Raw genomic sequence first — 27529 nt, 5'->3', positions numbered from 1 at the left:
CTCCTACCCTCTTCTGATGTCTCTGTGGGAAGCTTTTTCTGTCACTTTCACTTCAAGTAAAATTCTACACAAAGCCCTAGTGACTGAGACTGGCCCCAGAGTTAAGTCTTCCCCTTCGGAGACCACAAGGGAGACCAGCAGCACTGTTCACCAAACACTTTAAGCTGTCACAGGCCACCTCTAAATCCAGCTACAACAGCTACCAGCCCTTCTCCGGGCACAGGGCCCAGCCTCTAGTCGTGGCCTCTGCCTGACTCAGACACAGAGAGACTTCCCAGCATGCTGTACATTCACACCCTCCCTCAGCAAGCCTCCAGGGCGCGGCCACTCCCCCCAGTCCCAGCCGTATCTGTGCCCTTCTCTCCCACCCTCAACAGTGGTCCAAGGGCGAGCATGCCCACCGTACTCACGCCCGCCCCCCCGAGGGTCCATTCATGGCACACCCATGGGTCCTGGCACCCCGGTTCCAGCTCTGATGCTCTTGAGGGCAGAGCCCTCCCCTCCAGCCCCCAGGGTGCGCGCAGGTCTGGAGGGGGAGTGATCCTCTCTTTGACACCATCATGCCCCTCCCCTCGCACCTGCCCGCCTGCCGGGAGCATTCAGAGCTGAACCTCCTCCCCGAGGACAGCAGCCAGCAGACATGGCAGGCCCCAGTCCTGGGGGCACCCCGTGGTCCAGCATGCAGTGCAGCCCCAGACCCTGGACACCGCTCCCATGGAGACCAGTGAGAGGTGGAGTTAATAAGGGGCTTCTGCCAGCTTCACAGCCATGGCCAGAGAGAGCCCCTGACAGACTCCCAGGGCCATGCTGTGGGGACCAGCCACGAGAGGGCCAACAACACCCCAGACCTGCCCCCTGCCCACTGCCCCTACAGGCCTTTCTCCAGGTGAGAACACAGCTCCAGTGCGGGTGGACGCAAGATAGCTCGAATCTGCTCTCATTTCCAGCAGAGAAAGGGCCAGTGCAGGCCGCCTTCGGCACCACGAGGGTCACTGACAGTGACAAACTCTGTGTGCCCAGGGCAGGAATGACCATGGGGATCGGTGGGCAGGGCTCTCCTAGGGGCTCCATGGCCGACCCCCCACCCCTGGTCCCAGCTCGCCCACGGCCAGCCCTCAGGGTTTTGGCCGAGCCAGGAACCACAGTGGAACTGGGTGGGGCCACAGAGATTGACAACTTTACAAAATCCCCTGAGCAGAGCGGCCCCAGGGAAGTTGGGGGTCTCACTCTGAGGGTTCCCTGTCAGAGCACATGGGGTCAGGTCAGCGAGGAGCCTGAAGGCGCTGAAGAAGACCCAGCTGGGCTGAAGGTGGAGGGGCCTCCCAAGGCCTGGGGTGCAGGGAGCCCAGGGAATCAGGGGCGGGGGCAGTGAGCCTTGGGAGGGGCAGGGAGCATGTGACCTCACAGGAACAAATCAGGTCAGGGGTCAGCAGACGGTCAAATCCTAGACCAGGGGCCTGAGGCAAGCAGGTGCTTGTGGGGCAGGGGGCAAGTGTCTTCAGAAGGACAGACTTGCAGCTCCTGGGGCTCCCTGGGGACGCTGGTGGGTTTCCACGCCCCCAGTACAGGGCCAGCCCACTGTGACTCTGCTGACTTCCATCCTGGGCCAAGGCGCCCTTGTCACCGTCTCCTCAGGTGAATCTGGCGTCCAGAGCCTGGGGACAGCGGGATGTGGGTGAACTTGGGATGGGAGTCAGGACCGAAAGGAGGCAGGGTGTGTTTTTGCACATAAGAAGCAGCAGAGGAGAAGCTGTGTTGCTGGGACTTGGAGCTCTGGGGCCAGCACACCCCGGTCACCGTGTCCTCAGGGGGCGTCTCCCTTGCAGTGCAGCCTGGGCCTCAGGCAGTTCCCTGGGTTCTATGAAGCCCCGCTGTGCCCTGAACAAGGCAGGGTCCCAGTCCAATGGGGTCCCACCCTTGGATCTGCCAGAGCCCCCGGAGGTGAGCCAGCTGAGGCCTGAGGGGAGGACAGGAGCTGGCTGGGCAGGAGGAGCAGTGGGCAGAGCCCGGCGGAGTCAGGGTCTGTGCGGTGAGGTCAGGGGAGCCCCCCAGGCCTGGCCTCCTGAGGGTTCATGTCTTGGGGGCAGCCAGGACTGCGTCCCTTGGCGATGCTTTTAACCCCTGGGGTCAGCGTGCCCCGGTCACCGTCTCCTCAGGTGAGACAGCTCTCTACCCGCTCTGTCCTGGGCTGGGGAAGAAGTGTCCAGAGGACCCTTGACCTGTGGTGGACCCTCCGTTGTCCCCAGGGGGTCTGCGTCTGAGGCCATTTGCCTGTCTGCCCTGTTGAGGTGGGGCCTCTGCCTGTGGAACGCAGTCAGGCAGAGTGGGCTCTGTGAACCTGGGGGTCTGGTTTTGCATGGGGGCAGAGGATGCCAGGCTGTGGGTTTTTGCACAGCCCCTAACGGGACCCATGGCACTGTGACTATATCGATAACTGGGGCCAAGGAATCCTGGTCACCGTCTCCTCAGGTGAGTCCTCACCAGCTCTCTCTCCTCACTCTCTCTCAGAATTTTGGTGCACTTTGGGGGAAATCAAGGGTCTCTGGTCTAGAGGGCCTGGGGCAGCCGGGGGTCTGAGACGGGGAGGACCCAGGGGCCCAGGCTTACAGCGGCGAAGAACAGAGGCTCCAGGCACCCTCTCCTCCTGAGCTCTGCAGACAGGGCTTTCTCTGGGGGCCTCAGGCACCCCTGGACTCTGGACTCCCAAGGTCCCAGCTGTGCTGGCCTCATGAGGCCACGGGTGAGGTGGTCTGGAGGTCCCAGCCGGCCCCTAGCTCTTGCCCAGGGTCCCAGCATCAGTGTCACTATGTGACAACTGGTTCAAGCACTGAGTCAGGGGCCCCTGGGCACCGTCTGCTCAGCTGAGCCCTCACCACCCCACTTCACTGCACCTGGGGAGACCCAGGGGCACTCTGGAGGTCAAGAAAGGGGGCTGGGGAGAGGGTTCTGGTAAACAGGCAGAACCAGACCTCCCCACCCCAAGGACTCCGCGATGTGGGGACGAGGCAGCTCCTTTGGCGGGTCTGGCTGTCGGACTTGAGCAGGACTGAGGGGCTTCCATCACTGTCTGGGGCAGGCAGCTGCTTGAGGCTGGACTTAGGAGTCTGTGGTTCACGGTCAGCTGGCCCAGGCAGCCAGTGGTCTGGGCCTCTGGGGGCCAGAATGGGACATAGTGTCTGGCGCAGGCAGGTGGGAGCGGGGCCAGCAGAGGATCACTGACAAACGACTTTGACTGACGGCGTCCCTGTGGCGCCTGGAGATGGGGTGGGTGCCCGGGCACCTCGAGCCTTGCCGGGCCCCTGAGATTTTTGTTGGGCGAGGCTGGAGATATCACCACTGTGATTACTACGGTATAGACGTCTGGGGCCGAGGGATCCTGGTCACCGTCTCCTCAGGTAAGAGCGGCCCATCCAGGGCCTTTGTTTTCTCTCCTATTCATGAGATTTTTCTGAACATCACTGTCTGGTCCTCCGATGTGTCCGTGTCTCCCCCCCTCCCCCACCCGCCTCAGGGGACTGGGCAGACTGGCCAGGAGGGGACCAGTCACCCTAGGCATTTCAGTCTCTGTTTTCTGATGCCTTTAAAAAATCAGAATCTCGCCGGCATTCAGAGCGGGCTTGGGCGGGAAGGGCCACCAGTAGGGGAGTCCCAGGACCCCCTTGGCGGCAGTGCAGCTTGGGCTACGGTGGAAGGTAACTTGCTGCGGTCCTAGCATCTATGGAGGAGCGTGTATGGATGACTTAGAACCTCAGGAATACCACACGCGGAGGGCACAGAGAATGCCCTCCTCGGACAAGGTGTGTTCTGCCCTAGACTGTATTTAAAATTCTTTATTGGGTAGGAAGAGAATTGTCTAGGTGAGGACGGGCAAACAGTGTCCCGATCATGGCAAGAGAGGGGTGCCCCAGCCGCCCGAAAGGGAGAGCCTGGGGAGGCGACGGGCGCTGGGCTTTGTGAGGCCACTCTGAGAGAGAGAAAAGCCGTTCACCGAAGGAGGCGTGCTTGCGAATACCAAGACAGGGCATCTTCAGAGCAGCTCCTGATGGTCTGGAAAAGTGCAACTTTAAATAGAGAGATGTTTAAAGTATTTTAAATTTTTATCATTTAATTAACAACCGTGAATCATGGCTTTGGAGACTTGAGATGGGTGCAGGTTTGGCCGAAAAGTAATAACGAGGTTCCATCGGCCCTCGGCCCCAATTAAGGGCTGAGTTTTGAGAATAATAATTTCAGCTTATTTTTTTAATTTAATTGGTGGCCCCGAGTTAGTCAAGATGGCCACAGGCAGGACTGACCACCTGCAGCAGGTGGCAGGAAGCTAAGAGTCTATTTTTGGACGCAAGAAAACACAGTTGGTAAATTTATAGCTTCTGGTTCTCAAGAGGTGGTTTGCGGCTGGTTTTGCGCAGCCCTACAGAACTGAAAGTGTTCCACTGAGCACAACAACACCTGGCTAATTTGCATTTCTAAAATAAGGCGCAGATGCTGACAGAAACTGGAAACTTCCTCTTTTAACTATTTGAATTTACTTACGCTTTAATTTATCAACTGCTAATTTATATCCATTTTCAAAGTAGATGTTTAAGAAATTAAATTGTCTTAGGTGCATTTTATCAATGCGTTTGTACTCTTTAACGAGCTGTTCCTTCAAGGTAGTTAAGCTGAGGCTGTGCATGCGCCGTGTACACCGTGAGTGTGCTCACAATCTTAGCTGGCCGGCTCCCTCCTGGCGATGACGCAGCTCTCTCAGTGCAGGTCCTTCACTGCAGAATGTTCAGGGTCGCCTTTCGGGTACCCATCTCAGGACAGACTTGGGGTGAAACGTGGGCATTCGTCATGAGTTACTCTGGCTACAGTGCTAGCTGGGGGACTGAGAAGATGCCCATGGGGTGGGAGTCAGCAGGGTCCAGGGCTGTCTGGAGGGACAGTCTCTGCTCTGAGTCCCCAGGCCCGCCGAGGCTGGGGGTCTCCTGGGACCACCCGCAGCTGGGGACGTGCGGGCCTGGCTTCTGCCACCAGGCCAGTGGGCTGGTCATGAGTTAGCTCAGCAAAGGGATTCTGAGGAATCCGCCCAGGTCAGAGAGCACACAGGACGTGCCAGAGGCCAGGCGCCGGGCCGTGAGAGGCAGGAACCAGTGCAGCCAGACTCGCTGCCCCGGGACGTCTGTATGAGATGTTTTTGTTTCTACTTGAAAGGGAATCTGTCCTTACCTACTGCGTGCGAGGTCGGGGTGCTTCACACCCACAGGGATCACTTCCCGCATCTACACTTAAGCGGTCAACGCGGCTTTGGGGTTCAGATGGTTGCTGTGTGCTAGAGAGTATCCTCTTTCTCAGCAGAACTTTGTGATAAAGACAGAATTGGGAGCAGGTTCAGATAAGATGCATTTCCCATGGTTTTTAATGAGGACATTTGGCCAGAGGGCAGTTAGTCACCAGGAGTCTTTGAGACTCGGGGCAGGAACTCGGGCCCACGGTGTGTGCCCAAGCTGGCCAGGCCCCAGGAACGTGTGCCCAGGCTCTCCTCTCCCAGAGCAGCAGCGCTGCCCACTCAGCAGAGATGGGGCCTCCATCTGAGGGTGGCAAACGTGCCTTGGCCTGTTAAATGCGGTAGGGAAGCTAAAGTCACCAGCAAGCTTTTTACCCAGAGTGGAGGGTGGCGGTGACTGACGGCTGGGAGAAGGGCCAGAAGGGCTGGGAGAAGGGCTGGGGCGGGGACGGAGGCATCGGGCACCCAGGGGAAGGGGCGCGTGGGCTCCCAGGAGGAGAGGGGGAAGAGGCTGGGAGGGACGAGCCCAGTTGGGCAGTGTCCACAGACCAGAGGCTTTAACCGAGGCCACGGGTCCAGGATCCTACCCTTTTGCATCATAACCACTGGGCTTTCAGGTCTGTGAGGGCAGCCCTGGGCCACCCAGAGCAGGCTTGAGCTGGGCTGAGCTGTGCTGAGCTGGGTCAACCTGGTGAGCTGGGCTGAGCTGAGCTGAGCTGAGCAGGTGAGCTGGGCTGGGCTGAGCTGAGCTGAGCAGGTGAGCTGGGCTGAGCTGAGCTGAGCTGGGCTGAGCTGAGCTGGGCTGGGCTGAGCTGGGATGAGCTGGGCTGGGCTGGGTTGAGCAGGACTGAGCCAGGTTGAGCTGGGCTGGGCTGAGCTGAGCTGGGTGGAGTGGGTGAGCTGAGCTGAGCTGGGCTGGGTTGAGCTGGGCTGAACTGAGCTGAGCTGGGCTGGGTGGAGTGGGTGAGCTGAGCTGAGCTGGGCTGGGTTGAGCTGGGCTGAGCTGAGCTGAGCTGGGCTGGGTGGAGTGGGTGAGCTGAGCTGTGCTGAGCTGGGCTGGGCTGAGCTGGGCTGGGCTGGGCTGAGCTGGGCTGAGCTGGGCTGGGCTGGGATGAGCTGAGCTGGGATGAGCTGAGCTGGGCTGGGCTGAGCTGGGCTGGGCTGAGCTGGGATGAGCAGGACTGAGCCAGGTTGAGCTGAGCTGAGCTGGGCTGGGCTGAGCTGGGATGAGCAGGACTGAGCCAGGTTGAGCTGGGCTGGGCTGGGATGAGCTGGGCTGGGCTGAGCTGGGATGAGCAGGACTGAGCCAGGTTGAGCTGAGCTGGGCTGGGTTGAGCTGGGCTGGGCTGAGCTGGGATGAGCTGGGCTGGGCTGGGATGAGCAGGACTGAGCCAGGTTGAGCTGAACTGGGCTGGGTTGAGCTGGGCTGGGCTGAGCTGAGCTGAGCTGAGCTGGGCTGAGCTGGGCTGAGCTGAGCTGGGCTGGGATGAGCAGGACTGAGCCAGGTTGAGCTGAGCTGGCTGGGTTGAGCTGGGCTGGGCTGAGCTGAGCTGAGCTGAGCTGGGCTGAGTTGGGCTGAGCTGAGCTGGGTGGAGTGGGTGAGCTGAGCTGGGCTGGGTTGAGCTGGGTTGAGCTGAGCTGAGCTGGGCTGAGCCAAGCTGGGCTGGGCTGAGCTGGGCTGAGCTGGGCTAAGCTGAGCTGGGCTGAGCTGGGCTGAGCTGGGCTGCGCCGAGCTGGGCTGCGCCGAGCTGGGCTGGGCTGAGCCGGGCTGGGCTGGGCTGAGCCAGGCTGGGCTGGGTTGAGCTGGGCTGGGCTGGGTTGAGCTGAGCTGGGCTGAGCCGGGCTGAGCCGGGCTGAGCTGGGCTGAGCCGGGCTGGGCTGGGCTGAGCCAAGCTGGGCTGGGTTGAGCTGAGCTGAGCTGGGCTGGGCTGAGCTGGACTGGGCTGAGCTGGGGCTGGGCTGGGCTGAGCTGGGCTGGGCTGAGCTGGGATGAGCTGGGCTGGGCTGGGATGAGCAGGACTGAGCCAGGTTGAGCTGAGCTGGCTGGGTTGAGCTGGGCTGGGCTGAGCTGAGCTGAGCTGAGCTGGGCTGAGTTGGGCTGAGCTGAGCTGGGTGGAGTGGGTGAGCTGAGCTGGGCTGGGTTGAGCTGGGTTGAGCTGAGCTGAGCTGGGCTGAGCTGAGCTGGGCTGGGCTGAGCTGGGCTGAGCTGGGCTAAGCTGAGCTGGGCTGAGCTGGGCTGCGCCGAGCTGGGCTGGGCTGAGCCAGGCTGGGCTGGGCTGAGCCAGGCTGGGCTGGGTTGAGCTTAGCTGGGCTGAGCCGGGCTGAGCTGGGCTGAGCCAAGCTGGGCCGGGCTGAGCCAAGCTGGGCTGGGCTGAGCTGGGCTGAGCTGGGCTGAGCCGGGCTGAGCCAAGCTGGGCTGGGCTGAGCCAAGCTGGGCTGGGTTGAGCTGAGCTGAGCTGGGCTGGGCTGAGCTGGGATGAGCTGGGCTGGGCTGGGTTGAGCAGGACTGAGCCAGGTTGAGCTGAGCTGGCTGGGTTGAGCTGGGCTGGGCTGAGCTGAGCTGAGCTGAGCTGGGCTGAGTTGGGCTGAGCTGAGCTGGGTGGAGTGGGTGAGCTGAGCTGGGCTGGGTTGAGCTGGGTTGAGCTGAGCTGAGCTGGGCTGAGCTGAGCTGGGCTGGGCTGAGCTGTGCTGAGCTGAGCTGGGCTGAGCTCTGCTGAGCTGGGCTGGGCTGGGCTGGGCTGGGATGAGCAGGACTGAGCCAGGTTGAGCTGAGCTGGGCTGAGCCGGGTTGAGCTGGGCTGAGCTGGGCTGAACTGGGCTGGGCTGAGCTGTGCTGAGCTGAGCTGGGTGGAGTGGGTGAGCTGAGCTGGGCCGGGTTGAGCTGGGTTGAGCCGAGCTGAGCTGGGCTGAGCCGAGCTGGGCTGGGCTGAGCCGGGCTGGGCTGGGCTGGGCTGGGTTGAGCAGGACTGAGCCAGGTTGAGCTGAGCTGGCTGGGTTGAGCTGGGCTGGGCTGAGCTGAGCTGAGCTGAGCTGGGCTGAGTTGGGCTGAGCTGAGCTGGGTGGAGTGGGTGAGCTGAGCTGGGCTGGGTTGAGCTGGGTTGAGCTGAGCTGAGCTGGGCTGAGCTGAGCTGGGCTGGGCTGAGCTGGGCTGAGCTGGGCTAAGCTGAGCTGGGCTGAGCTGGGCTGCGCCGAGCTGGGCTGGGCTGAGCCGGGCTGGGCTGGGCTGAGCCAGGCTGGGCTGGGTTGAGCTGGGCTGGGCTGGGTTGAGCTGAGCTGGGCTGAGCCGGGCTGAGCCGGGCTGAGCTGGGCTGAGCCGGGCTGGGCTGGGCTGAGCCAAGCTGGGCTGGGTTGAGCTGAGCTGAGCTGGGCTGGGCTGAGCTGGACTGGGCTGAGCTGGGGCTGGGCCGGGCTGAGCTGGGCTGGGCCGGGCTGAGCTGGGCTGAGCCGGGCTGGGCTGGGCTGAGCCAAGCTGGGTTGGGTTGAGCTGAGCTGAGCTGGGCTTAGCTGAGCTGAGCTGCGCTGAGCTGAGCTGGGCTGGGCTGAGCTGGGATGAGCTGGGCTGGGCTGGGTTGAGCAGGACTGAGCCAGGTTGAGCTGAGCTGGCTGGGTTGAGCTGGGCTGGGCTGAGCTGAGCTGAGCTGAGCTGGGCTGAGTTGGGCTGAGCTGAGCTGGGTGGAGTGGGTGAGCTGAGCTGGGCTGGGTTGAGCTGGGTTGAGCTGAGCTGAGCTGGGCTGAGCTGAGCTGGGCTGGGCTGAGCTGGGCTGAGCTGGGCTGAGCTGAGCTGGGCTGAGCTGAGCTGCGCCAAGCTGGGCTGGGCTGAGCCGGGCTGGGCTGGGCTGAGCTGGGCTGGGCTGGGCTGAGCCGAGCTGGGCTGGGTTGAGCTGAGCTGGGCTGAGCCGGGCTGAGCTGGGCTGAGCCAAGCTGGGCTGGGTTGAGCCGGGCTGAGCTGGGCTGAGCTGGGCAGAGCCGGGCTGAGCCGGGCTGGGCTGGGTTGAGCCGAGCTGAGCTGGGCTGGGCTGAGCTGGACTGGGCTGAGCTGGGGCTGGGCTGGGCTGAACTGGGCTGGGCCGGGCTGAGCTGGGCTGAGCCGGGCTGAGCCGAACTAGGCTGGGTTGAGCTGAGCTGAGCTGGGCTGGGCTGAGCTGGGCTGAGCAGAGCTAGGTGGAGTGGGTGAGCTGAGCTGAGCTGTGCTGGGTGGACTGGGTGAGCTGAGCTGTGCTGAGCTGGGCTGGACGGAGTGGGTGAACTGAGCTGGGCTGAGCTGGACTGAGCTGAGCTGGGCTGGACTGAGCTGAGCTGAGCTGAGTTGGGTGGAGTGGGTGAGCTGGGCTGAGCTGGGATGAGCTGGGCTGAGCTGTGCTGAGCTGGGCTGAGCTGGGTGGAGTGGGTGAGCTGGACTGAGCTGAGTTGAGCTGAGCAGAGTGGGTGAGCTAGGCTGAACTGAGCTGAGCTGGGCTGGGTGGAGTGAGTGAGCTGGGCTGAGCTGGGCTGAGCTGGGCTGGGCTGAGCTGGGCTGGGCTGGGCTGGGCTGGGCTGGGTTGAGCCGAGCTGAGCTGGGCTGGGCTGAGCTGGGTGGAGTGGGTGAGCTGGGCTGAGCTGTGTTGAGCTGGGCAGAGTGGATGAGCTAGGCTGAGCTGGGCTGGGCTGAGCTGGGTGGAGTGGATGAGCTGAGCTGAGCTGCAGTGAGCTGGGCTGGGCTGAGGTGGGCAGAGTGGGTAAGCTGGGCTGAGCTGAGCTGGGCTGAACTGGACTTAGCTGACTGAGCAAGTGATCTGGCCTGAGAAGGTGGAGTTGAGCTGAGCTGAACTGACCTGGGTTGAGCTGGCCTAAATTGGGCTGATCTGGATTGAACTGGGCTGAACTGAGCTGAGCTGGGCTGAGCTGGTCTGGGCTAGCCTAGGCTGAACTGGGGTATGCTGGGTTAACTCTAGGCTGAGACAGGGCCAACAGAAGTGGACCCACTGGGCTGGCTTGACTTGGGCAAATTGTTGAGATGCTTTGCATCCAGTTAACCTCCACTGAGGCTGGTGGGTCTAGCTGGACTGAGCTGACCCCACTGGACTGTCCTGGTCAACAGTGGGCTGACCTCAGTGATCTGGTTGAGCTAAGGACTGGGAGCCTGAGTGTGTATCAGTCTCACTGATGACCCCAGAACCCCGGGCCAGGCCCCAAGTGGCTGAGCTGGGGGCAGTGACGGCGGGCTGGCAGGGCTGAGTGTGCCCTCTGCTCCGCTGTCCCAGAGAGAAGGTGGAGCTGCCTGCACCCCCGACCAGCAGGACGCCTCTCACCCCCTCTTCTCTTGTGTCCTCTCTCGGGTCCCCAGCAAGTGAATCTCACCCGAAAGTCTTCCCTCTGGTGTCCTGTGTGAGCTCCCCGTCTGACGAGAACACCGTGGCCCTGGGCTGCCTGGCCCAGGACTTCGTGCCCAATTCTGTCAGCTTCTCCTGGAAGTTCAAGAACAACAGCACGGTCAGCAGTGAGAAATTCTGGACCTTCCCCGAAGTCCTGAAGGACAACGGCTTGTGGTCGGCCTCCTCTCAGGTGGTCCTGCCCTCCTCAAGCATCTTTCAAGAGCCGGATGACTACCTGGTGTGTGAAGTCCAGCACCCCAAGGGAGGAAAGACCGTCAAGACCGTGAGGGTGACCGCTGCAAGTGAGTCGGGCTCGTCCCGTGGTTGGGGGGGAGGGGGAGGGTCCAGGCCCCGCTGACCCCTTGTCCTTCTCTACAGAGGTGGAAGTGTTGCCCCCCGTCGTGAGTGTCTTTGTCCCGCCTCGCAACAGCCTCTCTGGTAACGGCAATAGCAAGTCCAGCCTCATCTGCCAGGCCACTGACTTCAGCCCCAAACAGATCTCCTTGTCCTGGTTTCGTGACGGCAGACGAATGGTGACTGGCATTTCTGAAGGCCAGGTGGAGAGTGTACAGTCCTCACCCGTAACATTCAGGGCCTACAGTGTGCTGACCATCACGGAGAGTGACTGGCTCAGCCAGAGTGTTTACACCTGCCAGGTGGAGCACAACAAGGAAACCTTCCAGAAGAATGCGTCCTCCTCGTGTGATGCTAGTGAGTGCAGCCCTGGTGGGTGGGGACGCTCACACTCAGGTCTGCAGACGCTGCCCCAGGTGTGCCAGCTGCTTCCTGAGCCTTGGCTTCCCAGAGCGGCCAAGGGCAGGAGGCGCTGTGCAAGGTGACTGGGGGCCAGCGCCCCTCCAGCAGGCCCCAGGCTCACAGGGGACTCAGCCAAGTGGCCCCTGCTCTTTGGGCGGACCTCTTCCTTCACCTGATTTCACTCCAACCAACTCTCTCCCACCTCCAGCACAAACATCTCCCATTGGGGTCTTCACCATCCCTGCGTCCTTCGCTGACATCTTCCTCACGAAGTCAGCCAAGCTTTCCTGCCTGGTCACAAACCTGGCCTCCTATGACGGTCTGAACATCAGCTGGTCCCGCCAGAACGGCAAAGCCCTAGAGACCCACACCTATTTTGAGAGACACCTCAACGACACCTTCAGCGCCAGGGGCGAGGCCTCTGTCTGCTCGGAGGACTGGGAGTCCGGAGAGGAGTTCACGTGCACGGTGGCCCACTTGGACCTGCCCTTCCCCGAAAAGCACACCATCTCCAAGCCCAAAGGTAGGCCCGACTCTGCCCCTGCCCTCCACCCCGGACTCTCCCATGGCTTCCAGGGTCTGAGGACAGCAGGCAGGGCCCAGAGAGGACCTGCTCTCCCCGATCTCACCACTGCGACCCCCTCCCCTACCACAGATGTCACCATGAAGCCACCATCCGTGTATGTGCTGCCTCCAACGCGGGAACAGCTGAGCCTGCGGGAGTCAGCCTCCGTCACCTGCCTGGTGAAGGGCTTCGCACCTGCAGACGTGTTCGTGCAGTGGCTGCAGAAGGGGGAGCCCGTGACCAAGAGCAAGTACGTGACCAGCAGCCCAGCGCCCGAGCCCCAGGACCCCAGCGTGTACTTCGTGCACAGCATCCTGACAGTGACCGAAGAGGACTGGAGCAAAGGGGAGACCTACACCTGCGTCGTGGGCCACGAGGCCCTGCCCCACATGGTCACCGAGCGGACCGTGGACAAGTCCACCGGTAAACCCACCCTGTATAACGTGTCCCTGGTCATGTCTGACACGGCCAGCACCTGCTACTGACGCCTGGCTGCCCGCTCAGGCCGGCCAGGGCCCCCGGGTGACTGCCGCCGTGTGTGTGCGTGAGCGCAAACTAACCGTGTCGATGCGTGAGATGCTGCATTTTATAAAAATTAGAAATAAAAAGATCCATTCAAAAGATGCTGGTTGTGAGTGAGCAAAGCTCTCCCTGCTGGGTCCATGGCTGTCTGCCCTCACCTTGCAGACCACCCTCCACCATCCGCACCCCTGCCTCCCCACTCGCTTCCGACCCATGCCTGGAGCCCCGGTGCTCCTTGCGGGATGCTCACAGCAGGCCGAGCCCATGCTCGCTGCACTTCGAGTCGCTTCCATGGCCACACTGGGGTCACACGGGTGTGCAACACACACATGCACACAGTCACACACATATATGCAGAGAGACGCATGTGCATACACGCATGCACGGACATGCAGACATGCACGCACATGGACAGAGACATGGGCACACGTGACACAGACATGTATGTGATGGACCTGGGTGAGCAGGCGCACACACAGACATGGACACATGGAAGTGTGGACACACAGACACAGATGTACACGCGCACCCACACGCACGTGCACAGTCACAGGCACTCACAGGCACATGCCCATGGGCGCTCACACACATAGACACACATGCATGCGTGAGGACAAGTTATAGACATGTAGACACACACACACAGATGTACACAGGCTCGTGCACACATGTGAATACACTGCACACACCCAGGCTCACACACCCCCAGCCCTTGCACACCGTGGTCACTCACCACCCTGTCCTGCGGAGTCCCTCTGCCCCATGCCCATGCTCTGCTTGTCCCTCTGTCTCAGCTTGGAGGTGCATCTGGGGGCTGGCCTCGCCTGGACTCCTGTGCAGCCCCCAGCCCCAGCCCCAGAGCAGGTGCGCAGAGGGCCACTCTGGGCCTGGCCAGAGGCAGCTCCTCTAGGAAACTCCCGGCCCATGTCCAGGAGGGGTGCTTCTCCCAGTCCAGGCCCTTGTGAAGGTGGCAGGGCCCCAGCTCTCCCCTTTCCCTGTTAAGAGGCAGAGTCAGGCACGTCCTGACAGAGCAGGCCATGCCTGGGAGGCCCTCCATGGAGTAGGCAGCTGCAGGGCTGCACGTGAACCTGGAGTGCCGGGCACTGAACCGACGGGCAAGCGGGTCTCCTCTGCCAACCACACCAGTGCCGCTTCAGGCTGACTCCCAACTCCCCTGCACGCCTGACTCTTTAGGGACCGAGGGCCCATCAGTGTAGCAGCTGCAGACCTACGTAACTGTCCTCAGCCTTTGTCCCAGCGTCACCCTCCCTGGGCCTCAGATGTCTGTCTGACCTCCTGATCCCGCAACTGTGAGTCCTGCGGTCCTGGCCCCAGCCAGGGCCCCACAAGGCCTCTCTCGTAAGTGCCTTGGCTCCAAGACAGAGAGCAACCAAGGCTAGAGGGATGGGCCCCTTGTCACAGGCAGCTATCTGCCCCCAGGGCTTGTCCTCACTGGCCAGGGAGCCCCCCAAACCACCAGAGACAGGTTGCCCCACTACCACTGTCAGCCCCAAGTGGCCCTGCATCCCCCAGAGGAGTCGAGGACACTGGGGCCACTCCCCCACCTCCAGCGTAGCGAGATCCCACCCTTGTGCGTACGTGTGTGCTCTGTCTTGCTCTCTGCCACCCCAGCGCTCCTAGGGCCAGGCGCTCAGGGTCACTGCTTGGCTCAGCCTCAGCCACACTCTGCCCCTGCTGGCTGTGGAATCAGGTGCCCAGGGGCCTGCTGCACCTGGCCGAGACGCTGCCTGACAAGGCCCGCAGCTCCCAGCCAACCCGGGGGTGCCGGGGAGGCAGGCACACACCCGCTCACCTGCCCACTTGCTTCTGCCTTCCCCCAGGCCTTCTGGCAGGTCAGCGCAGCTGAAGGGGGCCAGGGTGGGCTCTGCGGGCAGCTCGGCCGTGCTGACCCCTGTGCCCTGTCTCCTGCAGAGGGAGAGGTGAGCGCTGAGGAGGAAGGCTTCGAGAACCTCAACACCATGGCCTCCACCTTCATCGTGCTCTTCCTCCTGAGCCTCTTCTACAGCACCACAGTCACCCTGTTCAAGGTAGGCCGCCTGGCCCCGGGGAGGGCGTGAGGCTACCGAGCCCCAGGCCTGCAGGCCCCTGGTGCCCCTATACCCACTCACACTGTCTCTGTTGGCTGCAGGTGAAGTGACGGTCAGCCAAGAACATGGGGCACCAGAGACGGAACATGAGGGGCTGCCTTGGAGCCGGGTCCCTGGCCTGTGTGGCTTGTCTGCTTGTACTGAAATCTTCCCCGCGTCCTCTCCAGCTCCGAGCTGTAAGAAACTGGCTTTTCTCGGTGCAGCTGAGTGCCATGGCCAAGCCTGGAGCCCGCAGTCATAGGCTCCACCCGGCCCTGCTTTGCAATGTTGCATTTGTGGCCTTGAAATAAACAAGTATACTTTATCTTATGAAACCGTTTCCTCGTGAAGGTTTTTTTTTTTTTACCCCAAGCCACACTCCTGTGTGCTGCATATCCTGAGCACTGAACCATTGCTGATGGGAAAGGGATGTGTGTCTCCTCCCAGGCCAGTGGCGATGCGCCAGGGTGGCGTCTTGGGGCTGGTCCAGACAGAGGAAGATGGCCGAGTGGCAGAGGATCCCCAGACTGGTCTCCCAAGGTGGCCTGAGCTGGGGCTGCTGCGTGCATCCGTGAGGACCCTGCCACAAGCCCCACGGACACCCCGTCCCTCTCTGCCACCATTCCTGGCATCCCAACCATGGGGGGCTTGTCCAACCTTGGGTGCGTGTGGTGTGCACAGGAGGGACTCGGGAGGAGGGCTGGTGTGTGTGCAGCCACGCTGCGCCCTGTGGGAGCGCGGGACCTCACCTGCTGGCCAGCAGACGGTGACTGGAGGGTGAAAGGAAGTCTCAGGTGAAGCTGTAGGGAGGGTGCAGGACTGGCGAAGCACGGAGGAAAGGCCTTGAAAGAGGGGGCAGCTGGCAGCGAGGCAGGGGAGCAGGGAATTAGCCCTCAGAGATAAGCTGCGTGGGTCCAGGTGGGGGCTGACAGGGGCGGTGGCACGCTCAGGCCCCGGGGAGGTCCAGGTTAGCTATGGCAGCAAGGGCCAGGGTGGGGGTGGGCGGTGGGACAGGAGAGGAGACGCTGGGGGCCAGAGGGGGGAGCCGGGTGAGGGTGACCTGGCTCTCCAGGGAGGCGATTTCAGGGGCTGGAGGGGGACTGGGGCTTCCCAGGATGCCTGTCGTGGGGCCGCCAGGGGCCTGACAGTGACTCTCCCAGGGAGTGGAAGTAGACGTGGTTCCCAGAGAGCACCTCCTGGCAGTAGGCTCCCGGAAGGCATTTCTGATTAAACGGCGTCCTTTGCAGCCCAACCCATCAGGCGGGGGAGCGTTCAGTGGGGGGCTCCAAGGCACACAGGGCGCCTCCAGCGGGGGCGGGGGGTGGGGAGAGCGACAGGGCGGGGCGCTCACACAGGCCGAGGGGCTCAGGCCAGGACCCGCGGGAGTGTCTGACAACAAAGGAGCGCAGCCAGGCGTGAACAGCAGGAGCTGGCTCTCTCCCAGTGTGGTGGAGGGGCCCAAGGTCAAGGTGTCAGCAGGGCTGGCTCCTTCTGGGGTCCCGCGGGGAGTCCGTTCCCTGCTCCTGGCAGTTGGCAGCACCTGTTTGAATGTATTTCACTCAGAGCCTATCAACTGCTCACTTATGTTCATTTTCAAAGTAAATATTTAAGGAATTAAATTGTCTTAGGTGCATTTTATCAATGCGTTTGTACTCTTTAACGAGCTGTTCCTTCAAGGTAGTTAAGCTGAGGCTGTGCATGCGCCGTGTACACCGTGAGTGTGCTCACAATCTTAGCTGGCCGGTTCCCTCCTGGCGATGACGCAGCTCTCCCAGTGCAGGTCCTTCACTGCAGAATGCTCAGGGTCGCCTTTCGGGTACCCATCTCAGGACAGACTTGGGGTGAAACGTGGGCACTCGTCATGAGTTACTCTGGCTACAGTGCTAGCTGGGGGACTGAGAAGATGCCCATGGGGTGGGAGTCAGCAGGGTCCAGGGCTGTCTGGAGGGACAGTCTCTGCTCTGAGTCCCCAGGCCCGCCGAGGCTGGGGGTCTCCTGGGACCACCCGCAGCTGGGGACGTGTGGGCCTGGCTTCGGCCGCCAGGCCAGCGCAGGTCATAAGTTAGCTCACCAAAGGGATTCTGAGGAATCCGCCCAGGTCAGAGAGCACAAGGGATGTGCCAGAGGCCAGGCGCCGGGCTGTGAGAGGCAGGAGCCGGTGCAGCCAGACTCGCTGCCCCGGGACGTCTGAACAACCCCCCTCAACTTAACATCTGGTTACGTCTTGATAAGCCCAACATAAGTTGAAAGTAGTTTGAAATTCCATTTAATGTGCTTCGCAGGCCAAACACCAGGGCTTATCCTTACCTGCCTTAAAAGGCTCAGAACACTTACATTAACTGACCCTTGGGTAAAACCATCTAACTCAAGACTTGTTGCTCCCTTGCTCAGTCGTGTCCAAATCTCCGCAACCCCATGGACTATAGCACACCAGGTCTCCCTGTCCATCACCAACTCCCGGAGCTTGCTCAAACTCATGTCCATTGAGTCAGTGATGCCATCCAACTGTCTCATCCTCTGTCGTCCCCTTCGCCTCCTGACCTCAATCTTTCTCAGCATCAGGTTCTTTTCAAATGAGTCAGCTCTTTACATCTGGCAGCCAAAATATTGGAGCTTCAGCATCAGCCCTTCCAATGAATATTCAGGACGGATTTCTTTTAGGGATTGACTGGTTGGGTCTCCTTGCAGTCCAAAGGACTCTCAAGAGTCTTCTCCAACACCACAGTTCAAAAGCATTGATTCCTCAGCACTCAATCTTCTTTATGGTCCAACTGTCACAGCCATACATGACTACTAGAAAAACCATAGCTTTGACCAGACAGAATTTGTCAGCAAAGTGATGTTTCTGTTCTTTAATATGCTGTCTAGTTTGGTCACAGCTTTTCTTCCAAGGAGCAAGTGTATTTTGATTTCATGGCTGCAGTCACAGTCCACAGTGATTTTGGAGAACAAGAAAATAAAGTCTGACACTGTTTCTATTTTTTCCCCATCTATTTACCCTGAAGCAATGGGACCGGATGCCATGGTCTTAAATTTTTGAATGAGTTTTAAGCCAGCTTTTTGACTCTCCTCTTTCACCTTCATCAAGAGGCTCTTTAGTTCCTCTCTGCATTCTGCCATTAGAGTGGTATCATCTGCATATCTGAATTGTCAGTATTTCTCCTGGCAATCTAGATTCCAGTTTGTGAGTCATCCAGCTGGGAATTTCATATGATGTACTCTGCATATAAGTTAAATAAGCAGGGTGACAATATATAGCCTCGATGTACTCCTTTCCTGGTTTTGAACCAGTTCATTGTTCCATGGCCAGTTTTAACAGTTGCTTTTTGAGTTTCTTAGGGGGCAGGTAAGGTAAGTCTGTCATTCCCATCTCTTTAAGAATTTTCCACAGTTTGTTGTGATCCACATAGTCAATGGTTTTTATGTAGTCAGTGAAACAGAAGTCGACGCTTTTCTGGAATTCTTTTGCTTTTTTTTTTCTATGATCCAGTGGATATTGGCAGTTTGATCTCTGGTTCCTCTGCCTTTTCTAAATCCAGCTTGTACATGTGGAAGTTCTCAAGCCTATTTTATTAATGGAAAGTGCAGATCGTCTGGTGTAATTTACTGAATACTGAAAGCAAAAAAAACAGAGTGGTTGTCAGGGTCCAGCATGGCTGCGAGTGTGAGAGGCTTGCTGTCCTGAGCACTGGAGGTCTGGGCTGCAGCCACTGCACTGCCCATCTTCCACAGCAGAGGACAGACTGCATATTGCCAGGTGGGAAATATCAAAATTCGAAATTCGAAGTGTGGTTTCTCCTGAATGTGTGTTGCTTTCACAGCCTGATAAGGTCAAAGAGTAAAACACTGAGTCATGAGTCAGGGACCTTCTGTATGAGATGTTTTTATTTTTACATCAAGGGGAATCAGTCTTCAACCCCTACTCTGTGAGACATGAGGTCTATTTGTCTGAATTCCTCAAGTGACCGCTGCCCAGTCCGCTAAGCTTGACTTTCTCTAAAGACTGTTTCTAGGAGAAAGTGGCCAGGGTTGCTCCCCTTCCTTACTGTCTGGATGGCTCAGGCGCTTCACACCCACAGGGATCACTTCCCGCATCTACACTTAAGCGGTCAACGCGGCTTTGGGGTTCAGATGGTTGCTGTGTGCTAGAGAGTATCCTCTTTCTCAGCAGAACTTTGTGATAAAGACAGAATTGGGAGCAGGTTCAGATAAGATGCATTTCCCATGGTTTTTAATGAGGACATTTGCCAGAGGGCAGTTAGTCACCAGGAGTCTTTGAGACTCGGGGCAGGAACTCGGGCCCACGGTGTGTGCCCAAGCTGGCCAGGCCCCAGGAACGTGTGCCCAGGCTCTCCTCTCCCAGAGCAGCAGCGCTGCCCACTCAGCAGAGATGGGGCCTCCATCTGAGGGTGGCAAACGTGCCTTGGCCTGTTAAATGCGGTAGGGAAGCTAAAGTCACCAGCAAGCTTTTTACCCAGAGTGGAGGGTGGCGGTGACTGACGGCTGGGAGAAGGGCCAGAAGGGCTGGGAGAAGGGCTGGGGCGGGGACGGAGGCATCGGGCACCCAGGGGAAGGGGCGCGTGGGCTCCCAGGAGGAGAGGGGGAAGAGGCTGGGAGGGACGAGCCCAGTTGGGCAGTGTCCACAGACCAGAGGCTTTAACCGAGGCCACGGGTCCAGGATCCTACCCTTTTGCATCATAACCACTGGGCTTTCAGGTCTGTGAGGGCAGCCCTGGGCCACCCAGAGCAGGCTTGAGCTGGGCTGAGCTGTGCTGAGCTGGGCCAACCGGGGGAGCTGAGCTGAGCTGAGCAGGTGAGCTGGGCTGAGCTGAGCTGAGCTGGGCCAACCGGGGGAGCTGAGCTGAGCTGAGCAGGTGAGCTGGGCTGAGCTGAGCCAGGTTGAGCTGGGCTGAGCTGGGTTGAGCTGAGCCAGGTTGAGTTGAGCTGAGCTGGGTTGAACTGGGCTTAGCTGGGCTGAGCTGGGTTAAGCTGAGCTGAGTTGGGTTGATTGGGGCTGAGCTGAACTGGTTTGAGCTGGGTTGTGCTTGGCTGAGTTGGGTTATCCATGGTGGGCTGAGATAGGTCCAGCAGAAATGTACTGCCTGGAGTTGACTTGGGCAAGCTGATGATATGCTTTGGGCCTGTTTAACCTCTGCTGAGGCTGGTGGGTCTAGCTGGACTGAGCTGACCCCACTGGACTGTCCTGGTCAACAGTGGGCTGACCTCAGTGAACTGGTTGAGCTGAGGACTGGGGGCCTGAGTGTGTATCAGTCTCACTGATGACCCCAGAACCCCGGGCCAGGCCCCAGGTGGCTGTGCTGGGGGCAGTGATGGTGGGCTGCCAGGGCTGAATGTGCCCTCCGCTCCGCTGTCCCAGAGAGAAGGTGGAGCTGCCTGCACCCCCGACCAGCAGGACGCCTCTCACCCCCTCTTCTCTTGTGTCCTCTCTCGGGTCCCCAGCAAGTGAATCTCACCCGAAAGTCTTCCCTCTGGTGTCCTGTGTGAGCTCCCCGTCTGACGAGAACACCGTGGCCCTGGGCTGCCTGGCCCAGGACTTCGTGCCCAATTCTGTCAGCTTCTCCTGGAAGTTCAAGAACAACAGCATGGTCAGCAGTAAGAAATTCTGGACCTTCCCCGGAGTCCTGAAGGACAACGGCTTGTGGTCGGCCTCCTCTCAGGTGGTCCTGCCCTCCCTGAGAGTCCCCCAGGGGCCAAAGGTCTACCTGGTGTGTGAAGTCCACCAGCCCAAGGATGGAAAGACCATCCAGACCACGGTGGTGTCCCCCAGAGGTGAGCCGGGTCCCGCCCATTGCCGGGGGTGGGAGTGGGACCAGGGCAGCCCACGCTGCGCGGCCCCTGTGGCCCCCCCCTTCCTGTCTACCTTGCAGCCCCTCACCCAGGGCACAGCACATTCTGGCCCTCACCTGCTCCCTGCCCCTCTGGTTTCAGCATCAGCGTCAGCCCCGACCCCGACTCCGACCACGTTAGCGCCTTCTGTGACACCCAGGTCAGAGGGCTCCAACAAAGTCGTCAACCCTCAGAGCAGCCCAGGTGAGCAGCCCCATCCATGCACACCTGTCTGCCCGTCCCTCTGCGGCCACCTTCAGGCAGCCCTGCACGGCTTCTCTGTTGAGTCCTTAAGTCGCACCTTGAGCCAGGAAGGTGGTACACTGCTCAGGGGCACCTGTGTGGCCCTCAGCCCCCCGTGAACGGGTGAGGTGCCCAGATCACACTGGGAGGTTTGTAGTGAGAGGGAGGCGCACAGGCCAGCCCTGGGCTCACCTGGTCCAGCCCAGGTGTGGAAATGAGACCCTCACGGAAATGGTGCCGCCTGCAGGGCCGCCCTCACCCCCACCTGCACCTGGCTCCAGCTTCTCCAAGTGCCGGGCGCCCAGCTGTGGGCCTGGAGTCACCCCCCACCCTGGATATCCTCCTGGCCCAGAGCAGGAGCTGCAGGAGGGAGCTGGGCAGTTCCCTCGCTGACCCCCAGGCCACTGGCGACCCTCCAAGCAGGGACCGTGGCTGTGACGTCTCCGTGGGCGGCCCCCCGCCCAGCCTGTGGGCCGTAATGCCCACAGTCCAGGGCAGAACCTGCCACCACTGTGCATGACCCCCGGGTGTGGGGTGACCCCGTCAGGCACACGGGGCAGCGGCGACCAGGAGAGAGGTGGGCCCTGCAGATCAGAGGGTCCCCTTGGTGGGGTGGGGGTGCACTGTGCAGAGCCCAGCGCTGCCCGAGCGTTGGCAGTCAGCCCTGACCAGACTGCTGCGGCCACGTCGCCCATCCAGCAGCCCTGGGGCCGGGGGCCAAGCGCCGCAACCACAGGCTGTGCCCTCCTGCTCCGGTGCTAGGCTGCCCTCCCACGGGGAGTGACCCTCCTGGGCCTAAGGCCTGCTGACCACACGAGCCCAGCCGTCTGCTCGGGCCGTGGCCCCTGACCCAGACACGGTGCAGCTCGAGCATGGCCTGAGGCCAGATGCATCGCGAAGCTGGATCCTGCAGCCGGGGCTGGCCTGTCCAGCTCTGCAGCCGGGGCTGGCCTGTCCAGCTCTGCAGCCGGGGCTGACCTGTCCAGCTCTGCAGCCGGGGCTGGCCTGTCCAGCTTAGAGGGATGGACCGGGAGGAGGGACAGACAGAAGCCCTGTGTGGAAGCACAGCTTCAAATATCTACTTTCTGGGCCTTTATAGAAAAAGTTGGCTGACCCCTGGCTGCCACAAATCCACGGCCAGTCGCTCGCTAGTCTTTCCCACCGCAAGCTGTCCTGACGGTGGTCATGAGAACGGTCCCCGAGCACTTAGCGTAGATACTCACAACCAGCAAGCAGACAGCCAGGGTCCCACCGGGACCAGAGCACAGCTGTAGACACTGGCAGAGGCGACCCCTAGATGACGGGAAGGCTGGGAGGCCACCCCTGGGGCTGAGGATGTGGGCAGGCCATGGCCCCAGCCATCTGTGGCGCCCGGAGGAGACCCTGACTCCCCCCATTCTCCACAGTGCTGTCCACCAGCCACAGCCAGCCAGAAGCCCAGACACTGGTGTGTCCGAAGGAGCCCTGCAGAGGTCAGTCCCTCGGGCAGAACGGGGGAGAAGGGCGGAGTGCTTTCAGGGGCACCGGTAACAGCCTGCCTGCAAGCGAGACCCCAGCTCAGTGGTGGGCGGACCCCTGCGCACGGCACGTCTGGAAGCAACAGAGGCCAGGGGTCCCTGGGGAGAGGGCAGGCCTGGGGCCGCTCCCCCACCGAGACCCTCACACCTCTCCTCCCCCTCGGCGCAGAGAGTCAGAACCACACGCAGGCCCCTCGCGTCCGCCTGCTGCCCCCACCCCCGCGGGGCCTCTGGCTCCTGGACAAGGCGGAGTTCACCTGCTTGGCCACAGGGGAAGCCCCGCCGCACGCCCACTTCTCCTGGGAGGTGAACGGGCAGCCCCACAGCGGGGCCGTGGACGAGGCGCCCACCCAGAGCCGCAACGGCTCCTGGAGCCAGCGCAGCCGCCTGGACCTGCCCAGGTCCCTGTGGGCCTCGGGCTCCATCGTCACCTGCACACTGAGCAGCCCCGGCCTGCGGTCGCCGGTGACCCTGACGGCCCAGAGAGAACGTGGTAAGGGCAGCCGCGGGCCCCGCAGCACCCACCACCTCCTTCCCCCAGGGGACCCCTGGGCTGGGGCGCCCACCCCCTGGAGCCCTAGCTCACGAGCATGACATGGCTTCTCCCTGCAGCTGCCTCGGTGCCCAGCAATCTGACCCTCCGCACTCTGACCACGCCTGGCCCCTTCTCCCCTGCCTGGCTCCTGTGCGAGGTGTCCGGCTTCTCACCCGTGGATGTCCTCCTCACATGGCTGAAGGGCCAGCAAGAGATGGAGCCTTCGCAGTTTGCAACGGCGCAGCCCGCAGCCCAGGACGGGCGTGCCTCATTCCGCACCTGGAGCGCCCTGCGCGTCTCCAGCCCTCTGGACGACGCGGGGGCCACCTACACCTGTGTGGTCAGCCACGAGGCCTCCCGGACGCTCCTCAACGGCAGCTGCAGCCTGGACCCTGGTGGTGAGTCATACAGGCCTGGGGCAGCCAGGACACGGGGTGGGGAGCAGAGGGACAGCCCTGAGGCACTGGGCAGCGGGCATGCGGCCTCTAAGTGTCAGGGGCCCCGGGGCTCCGGAAGCCCGACAGCTGCCCCGCTGGCCCCGGACACATGTCCACACGCCACACACCGGTCCAGAAAGGGCAGGAGGTGTTGCCCGCCCCCTGCAATCCAAGCAGTCATTTCCCACCAAGATATGCCCGCCACTGGGCGCAAATCAGGGGCCTCCCCTGGGCTGGGAGTGAGGGCAGCCGCCCTCAACAGCTGCCCTCTGGGGACATCCAAGATTCCCCATCTCCCAAGCCCTCCGTCCTTCTGGGAGCCCAGTCAGCACCTGGGAGGGCACATATGCTGGACTTGGGCGCCCAGAGGGTTCTGATCCGCACACACCCCCAGCGGCCCCTGACCACAGGCCTCCTGGAGGAACACAGGGGCAGGTGCCGCAGAGGAGGGGGTCCGGGGGCCCAGGGCTTGCCCTCCCCTCGGAGGTGTCCTCCCCCAACACCGCAGCACAGAGCCCAGCCCCTCAGGACCGCAGAGGACGTGCCGGTCAGGGAGGCGGCAGGACACACAGGCCAGCAGGCATCCAGGCGGCCCAATGCAGGGCCGGCAGGGAAGGCGTCTGACGGGGGCTCGAGGCAGTGGGCACTGGGAGAGGAAGGCTAGGCTCGCCCAGGGTCTGGGACCTAGCCCGCAGGCCTGAGCTGCTGTGGGCCCCATGCCGAGCGGGGAGGGTGTGCAGACCACAGCCCCGCCCCGACACCTCGAGAGAGAGCGGGGCCTGGCAGGCAGCGCCCTGAAGGCCATGCAGGGTGCCACTGGTGGGCAGGGAGGCCGCCTCAGCACACCCACTCCCACCCCCACCACACACGCCCCTGCGGGCCTCGGCCTGCTGACCCAGCCCACCCATCATCACCCCCACCACGCGCACCCCTGCGGGCCTCGGCCTGTAGACCCAGCCCACCCACCATCACCCCCACCACACATACTCCTGCGGGCCTCGGCCTGTAGACCCAGCCCACCCACCATCACCCCCACCACGCGCACCCCTGCGGGCCTCGGCCTATAGACCCAGCCCACCCACCATCACCCCCACCACGCGCACCCCTGCGGGCCTCATCCTGCAGACCCAGCCCGCCCCACGCCCCGGACCGGCCACCTGACAGCCCAGGCACTGCGCGGCCTCGAGTCACAAGACACTCTGGACCGGCCTCCCCCAGAGCGTTGACCCAAACCTCCCACTTTCCTGAGGGGCCAAAGCTATGTCCAGCAGCCAGGGCCATGCTCTGTACAGGGCGAGTGGCAGAGGCTGCTGGAGGCCTGCTCAGACCCCAGGCTCCTGGAGGGGCAGGGGGAAAGCCCCGCTCCAGGGGACCACAGCCAGCACCAGCCCCAGCCCAGAGACTGAAGATCCACTGTGCCTTCCCCGGTGGGCCCTCCTCCAGACCAGAGGAGGACAGCCAGAGCCGCTCCCTGTAAGGCAGCCTGGCCCCCCACAGCCCGGACGGCAGCTCCTCCTCACTGGGCCGGCTGCCTCCTAGCACTGGCCCCCTTCTAGCACTGCTGCCTGAGGGGTCAGCTGCTTTCCTTGAAGGACCCCCATGCCCCACTCACCCCGCCCCACCCACCTGCATCTGAAGGTCACCCCGCCCTCTCGGTTCCAGGCCCAGCCCACCGCCATGCCCTCTTCTCAAAGGAGGCCACTCGCAGCTCAGACCAGGCCTGCAGCTGTGGTCATCATTCTCACAAAGTAGCAGCTGGAAGGCTCCCCCAGGGGCCCCTGGCCTCTGCTTCCTGGTCCTGCTCTGGGGTCCCAGGCTTCTCAACCACGGGCCCCATCTCCTGAGAGCCTGAGTCAGCCCAGCCCCCCAAACTGCAGCCAGAGCCCTCCGCCCTCCGTCATCACAGAAGCCAAGCCATCCGCCCAAGTCCTGCGCCCCTCGGATTGGCCCCTTCTGTCCACAGACCCCACCCCAGTCCGCCTGTCCCTGCTGGTCTCATGGCCGAGGGCTGTCCCCTTCAGCCCACCCTCCTCTCGGCTGCCAAGGTGACCTTCAAACACCCGTCAAACACCCGTCAGAACTAAGTGGAAGTTATGCTTCCACTTAGGATGTAGAAGCTAGTAGGTCAGCCACTAACATGGTAACAAAAGGTCAACGCCAAATAAACCGTAAAAATCATATTTATTAAAGTCTCAGACAAGTCGAAGACTCAGTGTCCAACTGACCCAGATTCCTAGGTCAGAGGAGGCTGCTGGCAGTTATCCTCATCCCAAACACAGGTGGAGAGGCCTGGGCGTCTGTGAGATGAGAGGGATGTGAGGGAGCCAGCCGAAGTTTAGTTCCCACACAGGCTGGCCCGGGGTGTGGGTACAGACAAGCCCCCGAAAAACCCCCTGGGCCCGCTGACCCTCCACCCAGGGATTCTGCTGCGAGCAGCTCCTGAGAGCAGGCGGAGCCACAGCAGGAGAAGTCCAGGCTCAGAGCCTTTCCCCCCAGGAGGAGGGGCCTGACCCCACTCCCACGCCGGGAGCCAGTAGCCAAGGAACCTGCCGCCCAGCTCAACTCCTAGTGAAAACACAGCTCCTCACCCTCCCTGCCCGACAGAGGAAAGTGTGCGCTCGCTCCACGGAAAGTAGACATACGTCATCGGCTTCACACTCACTTTCTGTCTGTGCACCATGTCCAGCGTGCAATCAAAATTCCCTTGGCACGCAAAGAAGCAGAAAACCTTCATCCATAGTCAGAATGAAAACAGCAAATAAAGCTAGACTGCAGATGACCCAGATCTTGGAGCTGAAAACAATTGCGATCGTGCTCTCGGCTTAAGCTCTGTGGGTGGCTTCTGTTGCCTTGAGAAAAACGTCCTGCCCACAGTTTCACTGGCTCTTCCCAAAGGGCTGACCGCTGGCACTTCCTGCCCCAGCAGAGACGGGTCAAGGGGTGTGACCTTTCTCTCCTGCGGTTCTTCTCAACTCCAACCTGAACTCTTTCCCAACTTCTCATCCTGGCAGCTCCTGCCTGTCATTCACACAAGCTCTCCTGTGTGTCTGAGACGACCTCCCTGACCTCCAGGGCTGGGCCATGTGCAGCCAGGACTCCTGGTCTTTACCTGAATAGAGCGCATCCAAGGGGTCCTGTCTTCGCATTTAGCTGCCTCACCGACCCCCAGACCACTCACCCCTGCATTTCATGTGTCTAGAACAGGTTCCTTCAGGTTCTCCATGGCAAAGGGCTGCTGCCTTTGAAAATTTTTCCAGTGAATCATGGACCCATATCACTGTAGAACATGATATGAACTCATTAGTGGAAAGCTGAGACAAACGGAAGCCAAGGTGCATTGGTATTTTATCATTAGATTCCACAGAGGACGAGCACATGGTTCCCGTGCTCACTCCCCGTGCCATGACCAGTGGTTCCTGGACGGCAGCCCTGCAGACCCCACCGCCCGCAGCTCTGTTCAGGCTCGAGGCAGACCCCCAGGGAATGAATGCTCATGGAAAGAGCGGCTCCGAAGTCCGGGCCGAGTGATGGGTCCTGGGACTCAGCGTTTCCTCCCTGCCCCGGGCCCTCCCACTGGACTGGAGCGCGGCCACATGAGGGTGCTGAGCTGGCCAGCCCATCCCGCCCCGGCCCCCACCCCACATCCAGCAGGACCGACTTCTGACGCACAGATTCAGCCCTGGCTTAAAGCCTCTGTTCCCAGCCTCCGCCTGCCCTGGCCTCCTGTGCGGCCCCTCGGCCGACTCCCACTGCAGCCCGCGAGGCTCCCGTCCACTCTCCTGACCCGGGGCCCTCGTGACGCCGCTCCTCCCGGGGGGATGCCGGCCCAGTCTCACCTTTCACCCTCACGCGGCAGCTGCTTCTGGGAGCGGCTGTCGCTGCAGCCTGGGGCAGGGCCCGTGCATCCACCTCGGCGCTGGGGCCACCCGCGCTCCGGTCGTCTGCCCCACCGTGCTCCGTGCCCCGTTGGGCCCTGTGACCCCTCTCTGCCCCATCTGTGCCCAGCAGGGAGAAGCTTGTTCACATGGGGCCCCAATGCCAGACCCCTCATGGTCGGCGGCCCGCCGCATGCTGGGGTGGGCATGGACCAGGCCTCAGCAACGCCCGCTCCCCCGCAGGTCAGGCCACCTGGCCACCCTGGAGCCTGGACGAGAGCAGCAATGATGGTGTGGACGTGGAGGATGCCAGCCCACTCTGGCTCACCTTCCTGGCCCTCTTCCTCGTCACTGTGGTCTACGGCGGCTTCGTCACCTTCATCAAGGCAGGTGGCCCGGGCAGGTGGGGCCCTGCGTCCAGGGCCAGGGTTTCTGAGGAAGCCGCCCCTGCCCACTCAGCCCTGGAGTAGGACAGGCGCTAGGACCCACTCCCCAGGGCCACAGGGAGGTGGGGGTCCCAGCTCA

At 61.6% G+C, this 27529-nt stretch overlaps 2 gene segments (V, D, J or C); both read left to right on the top strand.

The window, feature by feature from the left end:
• Nucleotides 1-2417: 2417 nt before the first annotated feature.
• LOC136155136 (immunoglobulin heavy constant gamma 1-like) overlaps nt 2418-27529 on the top strand; it is a 70112-nt gene continuing 45000 nt past the window's right edge. The window contains exon 1 of the C gene segment in view: nt 2418-2469.
• On the top strand, nt 3245-14801 carry LOC136155138 (Ig mu chain C region membrane-bound form-like). The segment is given in 7 exon segments: nt 3245-3395; nt 10593-10922; nt 10999-11331; nt 11585-11899; nt 12032-12364; nt 14396-14511; nt 14613-14801. Coding segments are annotated over 7 exon segments (1572 nt in total).

Source organism: Muntiacus reevesi, assembly GCF_963930625.1.
Source record: "Muntiacus reevesi chromosome 15 unlocalized genomic scaffold, mMunRee1.1 SUPER_15_unloc_1, whole genome shotgun sequence".
NCBI classification, from domain to species: domain Eukaryota; kingdom Metazoa; phylum Chordata; class Mammalia; order Artiodactyla; family Cervidae; genus Muntiacus; species Muntiacus reevesi.
The sequence above is the reverse complement of the archived record's forward strand: the minus strand, read 5'-3'. Positions and strand labels throughout refer to the sequence as shown.